Source organism: Salvia hispanica, chromosome 3, assembly GCF_023119035.1.
Source record: "Salvia hispanica cultivar TCC Black 2014 chromosome 3, UniMelb_Shisp_WGS_1.0, whole genome shotgun sequence".
Classification (NCBI taxonomy): Eukaryota; Viridiplantae; Streptophyta; class Magnoliopsida; order Lamiales; family Lamiaceae; genus Salvia; species Salvia hispanica.
This window is the reverse complement of record NC_062967.1, coordinates 28,167,884-28,176,793: the sequence shown is the minus strand read 5'-3', so window position 1 is coordinate 28,176,793 and position 8,910 is coordinate 28,167,884. Positions and strand designations below refer to the sequence as shown.

Genomic DNA, 8,910 nt, shown 5'->3' with positions numbered 1-8,910 from the left:
CCACCCCCGAACAACACGTTGTGGACCCTCTTGGGTCAACTCTATTTGAACGATACGTCTAAGATGACTCCGGATCAATTTGCAACACATGAGCAAATGATCCGGGGTCTCAAGAGGCAATTGGAGTTAGAGGACTAGTCTTCCATGTGTGTAATTTTTAATTTGTAGGATTTTAATTATGTATTTTTTTATTTTCTAGGATTTTAATTATGTATTTTTATTTTTTAAGATTTTAATTATGTAATTTTTATTTTTTTCAGATTTTAATTATGTAATTTTAAATTTTTAATGCAATTTAATATTGTGAAAATATTTTTATTTAAATTGAATAATAGAATGGTGGGATCCTTGAGCTTGTCCTTAGCTAAGAGCACGGATATGGGTGTTGTGTTCTTAGCTAAGGACAAGAAGTAAAAGTGGATCCGGACCTACTTCCGTGTTCTTAGCTAAGAATGCGGATGAAAAATGCTCAAAGAAATTGGTGCACACATCATATTTTATGTGCGAGAGGTGGAGTAGGAAAAGTTGCCGGTGAACTCTAGATTAAAATTAAATCAAAATTGGAAACAACGGATTAAATCAAAATTGGAGAGAAAACCGGACACGGAACTCTAGATTGGATCACGTAAGCAACCACGTGGCGCGTGGAAACACAAAGCGTGGCCCCCATCGGATTTTTTGGTTGTGGTCATTATAATAGTAAATTTTTATTTTAGCACTTTATTGAATAAATTGTTTAACTAATGCTATTATACCCCACTACATGGAAATAGGTATGATTTCGAGAAAGGAGAATACAAAATTAGTGATATATATCCTGTTTAATTTTATCATTTCAGTATGCCCGTAATTAAAAATTTTATTTTTCATAATTGAAATTCACAGTCCATTATAATAAATCTATATTTCATATGAAATCAATATACAAACTTCATATTCTACACCTTTTTCCTATAGTTTTTGTATTAAACTAGAGTATAATATAACAAATTAAATCGTGCCCTCAAATTTCTCTCATCTCCCACTACTTTTCCACTCTCATCAATTCTTAAATGACAAGTAATAACTTATTTTCCATATATAAAAAATAAATAATAAATTATCAACTTCAACTGCTTCTACTAAAATCTGTAAATCCATACCGCCAATCCAACTTTTCAGTTTTCTCAAAAATAACAGAAAATTTCACAACCAATACCCAAAACCCTAACATTTCTCCTCCTTCCTTCCATTGTAGATCTGTGATTTCTCGACTATTATGCTCATAGTGACGTTCTACAATTGGAGTTTCGGATTGGACAATTGACGCAGCCACCAGATCTGTCGGAGTTTCCTATTTTCGATGACTGATTGAATTTCACTTCCATTTCCCGCTTTATTGGATTAAAAAGGTCCGTTTACATGCGTATGTTGCTTTAAACTCACTTCACAATTTGCAATTTCGGAGATTATATCGATTGAGCTGGGTGTATGGATTTGACGGACGTTGGATTACGTAATGAATGCGTAGTTATTAATATTTGTGTTATTGAGTGGATTTGGAGCTGAATTTGATTGGTATTTTTCGAATACCGTCAAATTTGATAGTTTGTGCTTTTAATTTCTTTTTTGTTCACACCGTTGCGGTCTGTCTTTTGTTGTTGTTTTTTTCATAAATTTGAATTGGTGATGCAGACTGCGCTACTGAGTTTTTAGAGTTGTGGATGGGAGAGAGGGGAGTGGAGCTTGGATGGTTGTTGTTTTGTTAATGCGATTGAAATGAACAGTAGATTGAGGACTGATTCAGAGAACGGGCAGCATCCGGCAGGGGATGGTGCTGAAGGCAAGTCAAGAGTGGAGGGAGAAGCAAATGAATCGTTCAGTGATACTAGGGTGATGCCTTGTGTGGCTGCTGAGTTTATGGATGGTGAAAGTGAGTCTGTGTTTTATGACGTTCAGGTAACTGAAGGGGTGATCGACGAGACTGAATTAGCGTGTTCTGTTGACGTGTTGTCAAATAACAGTGAATTAGTTTATGAAAGCCACGCGAAGAATGGCGCTCAGACAAAATCATGCTCTGAAATTCAGCTGAGAGAATCTGTGAATTATGCTGCATTTGGACCTTCTGCAGGGGTTCGTGCAAATGATGTTTTAAGTAGTGCAGAGCTAGAACCCTCTGTGGAATATCATAATAGTGAAATATTGAAGGAGCATTGCATGAAAGACGTGGCAAAGGAAGAACAGAACGCTGGAGATACGGAGACAAGGGGGGTACTGAATGACATCGTGATGGACCCTTGTGCAGTGAATCATGCAGTGGAACAGTTAGATGATGGTAAGGTTGAGCTGTATTCTAATAGCAATGAAGTGAAAGACGAACAAAATAATCCTGGTTTGGGGATACATCACAGCGATCGAGTGAAAGAACCAACCAATGATGATTTGCATTCTGAAGTTTCAGACCCCAATCCATCTCCAAAACAGGTTACCTCAAGCCTGACCATTAGCAGTCAACCTCTCGATGTGCTTGGTGGGGAACATGGTGGCTGTGGAGAGATTACATCAGCTTGTTCCTGGAATTCCTTCACTGATGGAAAGTTTTGTGAAGAAGAACACAGTAAGGGTAAACTGGAAGCAGTTTCTACAGCTCGTGTGGTTCTTGAAATTCCAAAGCATGTTAGACCCACTGGTATTAGAAAGATAACATTTAAATTCAGTAAACGGAAAGATGAGTGTGATACTGACCTATCTTCTAAGCCCTTGGCTGATGACAAATTTGATGAAGACCTTTATGATAATCAAATATCCGTGTCGACTGCTGATGGTTTATCTATGCATGGCTTTCGCAATGGCGACATGATTGCTTTAGAGAACTCAAAAGTGAAATCAAGCATGGTTGATGGAGAGTGTCTTCACCCTAGAAGTCCTTCTTCTTGTGCTCCCAACATGGAACTGAGGATGTCTAAGAAAATCATTCCAGATAGTTACCCTTCGAATGTTAAGAAGCTTTTGTGCACTGGAATACTGGAAGGAGCTAGAGTCAAGTATATTTCTATGTCTGGTGAGGTATGTAGTTGGTGTAGTTGTGCTTTGTTAGATTTGATGCTAATCTTCAGTTTTATTCCAGTGTGGCGTTAACTCTGTTTCTATTTATTGCTAGAAGGAGCTTCCTGGAATTATAAAAAGTGGTGGATTTTTGTGTGGTTGTTGCATCTGCAACTTCTCAAAAGTAAGTCATATTTGCAAGTTAAGTTGTTTCTCTTGATCAGTTGTTTTGTCTGTTCTAATTTTGCAAATTCGCTTTAGCATGTGGTGAGTGCATACGAGTTTGAACTTCACTCTGGTAGCAAGACAAGCCATCCAAATAATCACATATACTTGGAGAATGGGAAGCCGATTTACAGCATAATTGAAGAACTGAAAACTGTTCCTCTCAGTGCAGTAGATACAGTGATAAGAGCTGTTGCAGGTCCTTCTTTAAATGAGGAGTACTATCAGCTCTGGAAAGGTAAAATTCCAATGAAGTTTCCCTTTTCTATTTGAATATCACTGAAACAGACTGTTGTTCTTTACACGAGAAAGTTCATCTTATATTGCTTTTGAATGGTGCATACTTCAGAATTATAGGTCTTGAGTATTTCCAGGCAGTTTATCGCAAGTGCACCTACATTTCTCTCTTATATTTGATGGTTGACTGAATATGTCATCTAGTCTGGCATCTTAGTCCGCAACCAGTACACCTCTCATGCTTGATGACTAGATCTGGTTGGGGACCATTACTTTGGGGACAGTTGGGAATTGCACATATTAGGTTTCTTGTCTGGAGTAAGTGGAAGAGGTGATCATGAGTTACATGACAGTTATGAATGAGGGTTACAAATGTTTCAAAATGACTAAGACAAGCCATTTCTAACAACTTACCCATCCAAATCTCACCTGAGAAAATCTGTATTTTACTTATAGATTGTTCTCCTCCTATGTTATTATTTATCATCAGTCAAGCGATTTATATTTTAAATTGCTATAAAATAGAGGGGGGTGACAATCAATTAGTTGGTGGCATTCTCAGGCTTATGACACAACCACTTTTTCTTTAGTGCTTGCAAGACATAAAATGTGCGATCAAGGTTTTGGATGTGAAAGATGATAATTTATTGCAATTCCTCCCTGTCAATATTTAGTTTCTGATGTTTTGCATTCTAAAATTTTGCAGCAAGTCTCGTACGTGGACATGATGTAGCCTGTGGGGATAGCGCACACCAGTATTTAGGCATGTCACACTCCACCACCAGGTATGCGCGCTGCATATTTTTCAATAAAAATTCATAGAATCTTTTTTTATGTGTATGCACCTCTTTGAAGTAAGTTGTTGTGCTTATTGGATATTTTGATTTATCATTCATACTCTCACTCACACTGTAATGGGAAATTTTCCAGCTCTGCAAGACCATCTACTGAAGACATCACTTATCCGGATGCATATCTTTATTCTCGTTCAACACCCTTTAATCAGCAAGGCTATGTAGAGGCACTAGTTGAGCAGAAACGTCCAGTCAAGAAGTTTGTTCTATTTTTGCCGCCTCTTATTTCTCATATTAGCGCAATTTTATCAGGTGCTCAGTATCATTTTTTATGCAGGCCAAGACATTCTGGCTCTTTTTGGGGACATAAGAAGACAACAGAAGGTGGCAACAAAAAAAGGCAAGTTTGTTATTATCATACATCTTTCTAATTTTCTGTACACAGCTCTTTGTAGGTCTTGTCTGACGTCAAGGCCTTGGTCTGATGAGTGACTGATGTACAATAGGGACAATGATTTGCACAAATTGCTTTTTTTGCCGGATGGACTGCCAGATGGCACCAGTTTGGCTTATTACTCCAAAGGAAAGGTTGTATAGCACTTTCATTCAGATCTACTCATTTTTTCTGATTTCACCATATAACCTAAGACATTTTTTTTGTCTGTTTACAGAGGATTCTCGGGGGTTACAAGCAGGGAAATGGCATAGTCTGTGGTTGTTGTAACATTGAGGTAAGTCCATTTATCCGTGTATTTGGAATTTCTGTTTACTAGATGTGATCTGTTATAATATATCTAGCTCAAGAAACACATCACATGTATTCTTTTATTTAAAAACAGATTAGTCCCTCCCAATTCGAGGCTCATGCTGGATGGGCAGCTAAACGTCAACCGTGAGTTGCTTTTGAAAAATTAGAATGTATATTACACGTGCCATCGGGTGTCAGAAATATGATTTCTATTCTTTTACAGCTACCGTAATATCTATACGTCCTCTGGATTAACACTTCATGACATAGCCTTGATGCTCGCAAATGGCCAAAGTCTTCCATCTAGTGGAAGTGATGATATGTGTGCAGTATGCGGAGATGGAGGTGAACTTATTTTATGCAACGGATGCCCTCGAGCTTTTCATGCTGGTTCGTTTCTCCTTTTTCCCTTTTTTCAATTTCTTCATGTACTCAATTTGTGCTTGTGGGTTAGTTTCACGTTTTGTGATCCCTTTTATCGAAATTGTTGCAGATTGTTTAGGTTTACAGTGTCCCCCAGAAAATGATTGGCATTGTCCGCATTGCAAGGATAGACTTGGTTCTGGTAGAAAAGCTTCTGGGGAATCAAGACCAATTATCCTTAGACTAACGAGAGTGGTAAAGGCACCAGAATTCGAGCCCGGTGGCTGTGTGATCTGCAGGTTTATTGCGTTGGTTATATTCTATTTCTGTTTACTATAGCAAGTTCTTTGTCAGAATAGCTGTTTTAAGGAAGTAGCTTTTCTTCGCGGATTATCTTCCTCATATAACCTAGAAACCGAATTTGTAGTTTATTTACCGAGATTGCATTCAGATTCTTGCCATTTTCTGCTCCTGAGGACTCCCAACAAATAGGGAGAGATGTATAATTTTCTCAGCATCTTGTTAGTCATGGCAAAAACCAGTTGCTATTAGCATTCTTATCTGAAGTATCTATTCTAGATTAATCCATGTACTACTAAAAAAAAGTTCATTTTTCTAGTCTGATATCTCTCTTTAGCTGCAATTCCTGTAACCAACCACGTCATTCCACAACTTCGTATCTTAATACCTCCAATAGTTGTTCTGAAGTGCGTGTGCCTATCTAGGCAAATTTCTATAGTTCTATAAACTGATTCTTGTCTTCTGCTTTCTAGGTCACAGGACTTCAGTGCTGCAAAGTTTGATGACCGAACAGTGATAATATGTGATCAAGTATGACTTGATTCATCATCTTACTTTTGGACATCTATTCTGATATTTCTTGGTCATTTACTTTGTCTATGGCATATCCTTTTTATGTTTTATGACTCCATTTTTCTCTTGTTGTCTAGTGTGAGAGGGAATATCACGTTGGTTGTTTACGTGAGTCTGAGATGTGTGATCTGAAAGTAAGCATTTAAACTACTTTTCATCAAGGAGCTGTTTTTGACAGTTCGTTGTTAATGGATGCTCAAATATATGGTGGCAGGAACTACCTGAGGATAAATGGTTTTGTTGTGATGACTGCCATAAGATCTTTGAAGCACTGCGAAGTTCGGCTTCTGGGGAGCCCAAGTTAGTTCCAGCTGCAGTGTCATCTGCACTATATAAGAAGCATGCAAAAATTGGTTTGAATGGTATGTATATGAATGAAATCCAATGGTGCATTCTGAGTGGAAAAAGTCGAGCTCCGGGGCATCTAATGTTGCTCTCTCGAGCTGCAGCAATTTTTCGCGTAAGCTTTCCCATCTAACATTACAAGATGTTTTCCCTTATTTAGCTGATATGTGCACTGTGTTTGAAGTCAAATACTCATTACATCATCTTAACCATCTTTGCAACTTAATTGGCTACTTATTAAATATTTTATGCCAGGGTGCATCTGTGTGTTTTCCATAGTAACTTGAATATGTGAACAATTATACGTTTTCCATGTGTGACGATTGAATGGTTGAGGGCCAATAATACATTTTAGGTTAATTATTTCTAACAACAGTAGATATGTTTTGACCGGAAGAAGCCTCTTGTGTCAGTGCTTTTTAAAGCATTTAGCTAGCCAAAATATCGATGTCAGCCTAATACATATGAGGATTGAATTGACATATGTAAAGTATAGCAGGATGATAAACATTGTGTCGTGGTACATATTGCACACTGGTTTTATGCCTCAATCTGAATGTATTGTTGTAGGAATGCTTTGACCCCATCGTTGCAAAATCTGGTCGGGATCTTATCCCAGTTATGGTGTATGGGTAAGTTAAACTCTCCCATTTATATGTACCCGATTTTTTCTTGGTTAATGATGATCAGTCAATCCACCAATAATATTGTTTGCACATGTATGCAGGAGGAACATATCTGGGCAAGAGTTCAGTGGAATGTACTGTGTGGTTCTAATTGTAAAGTGAGTTGATGTTCTCAACTGCCTTGTAGTTTTTCGTCCTGCTATGTATACTACCCATGAAAGTTAACATATTCTTTGGTGCTTGCAGCTCCATTGTTGTATCAGCTGCTCTCGTCAGGATATTTGGAAAGGATGTTGCTGAACTTCCATTGGTAGCTACCGATAGAGAAAATCAAGGAAAAGTAAGTTTAGGCACACTCTTTTACTTGAAACGTGTGAAAGCAGAGGCCTTTTCTTTCTAATAGACAGGTCACTTGTCTCTTGCATTTTCTCGCATTTTGCTCAGAATTCATGTCCAGCATCAAACACATCCGTCATTCCATGTTTTGTTAATGAGCGTATAAGGGCCATTTTTCTTTTTTCTTTATTTTGGTCGGGTGAGGGTGATGGACCTTGTTTATGCACACTCTGGTAGCTTCTTGTATGTAGTGAAGGATTCCTGCTATAGTCAGTGTTTTTGTTTCCTTGTTGACTAAAAACAAAACAATAATTCGATTATCCAGGAATTCCGATTAAACTGCTGAAAGCTCCATTTTTTGTGACTAGGTTTTGTTTAATGTGATATTGTGATTGCTTCGACAGTGATATAACTATTGTCATTAAAATATAGGGATATTTTCAAGCGTTGTTCTCGTGCATCGAGATATTCCTGTCATCTATGACCGTGAAACACCTGGTACTCCCTGCGGCCGAGGAAGCTGAACCTATGTGGCTGAATAAGCTAGGCTTCACGAAAACGAGCCATGAGAAAGTAAGTCTCTTATCCATGGTGGTTACTTTAGTCACCAGTGTTGCATCTGTATTCTGTCACACTTCTGAAGAAAACTGACCTCAAGGCTCGAAACAGTTCCATGCATCTGTTAATCTCGAGTCGAATCTTGTAAAAGCACTACTTGATAAGGCTCTAATAAACTGAAATTTCCTTGAGCAGATGCTGAAGTACACGAGAGACTTTCAGCTAACAATTTTCAAGGGGACATCTTTACTAGAAAAGGAAGTACAGCCATAGTGAACACTCTCGAGAGATGTGTGGAGTGCAGCAGATGCTGATAATGAGCGAGTCTCACATCCCACGGTGGATATCTAGATGTGCCGCAGTCATCTGAAAGCACACGAATGCATGAGGCACTCCACCTACATGTAGAGGTAAGTTTTCGACAGGAGTGAGCTTTCACACTATAGCACCGCGGTCAGGTTTCTCAGGAGTTGGTATGTCTTTATCATATCGGGGGATGATACACCACGCTGCATCGTGCTGCCGTAGAGATATGCAGAATGTTGAAAGAATTTCCTCGAGCACGCTTCCCTTTTTTATCCGCATGCAGGAAAAGAATAGTTGGTTTTTGAAGGCCAAATACTTTGTTTCACTACATTTGTTTGTGCATTTCGAACGCTATACTTGTGTTGTGTTGGATTATAGTGATGCAATGTACATTTTCATACTACTATATATGTTTGTTCGATCGCTGAAGATTAACTTTTCCAGAGATTGACTTACTCCAAAATACAGCAAATTA

The 8,910-nt window shown here is 38.2% G+C and overlaps 1 protein-coding gene across 2 annotated transcripts; it reads left to right on the top strand.

The window, feature by feature from the left end:
• The first annotated feature begins 1,136 nt into the window (after positions 1-1,136).
• Positions 1,137-8,864, top strand: LOC125213925. Of its 2 annotated transcripts, none has more exons than XM_048114722.1 (20): positions 1,137-1,391; positions 1,675-3,045; positions 3,143-3,208; positions 3,286-3,487; positions 4,193-4,271; positions 4,417-4,539; positions 4,618-4,680; positions 4,787-4,868; positions 4,952-5,011; positions 5,120-5,172; positions 5,252-5,418; positions 5,522-5,690; positions 6,165-6,222; positions 6,342-6,398; positions 6,479-6,724; positions 7,180-7,241; positions 7,337-7,393; positions 7,482-7,575; positions 8,004-8,144; positions 8,325-8,864. In XM_048114722.1, exons 2-20 carry the CDS (start codon positions 1,759-1,761, stop codon positions 8,400-8,402), a joined length of 3,144 nt encoding a protein of 1,047 aa, XP_047970679.1. In that variant the 5' UTR covers positions 1,137-1,391; positions 1,675-1,758; the 3' UTR covers positions 8,403-8,864. The 2 variants fall into 2 exon arrangements, with proteins under 2 accessions (XP_047970679.1, XP_047970678.1); XM_048114721.1 differs by having other exon boundaries at positions 3,140-3,208.
• The last annotated feature ends 46 nt before the right edge of the window (positions 8,865-8,910 follow it).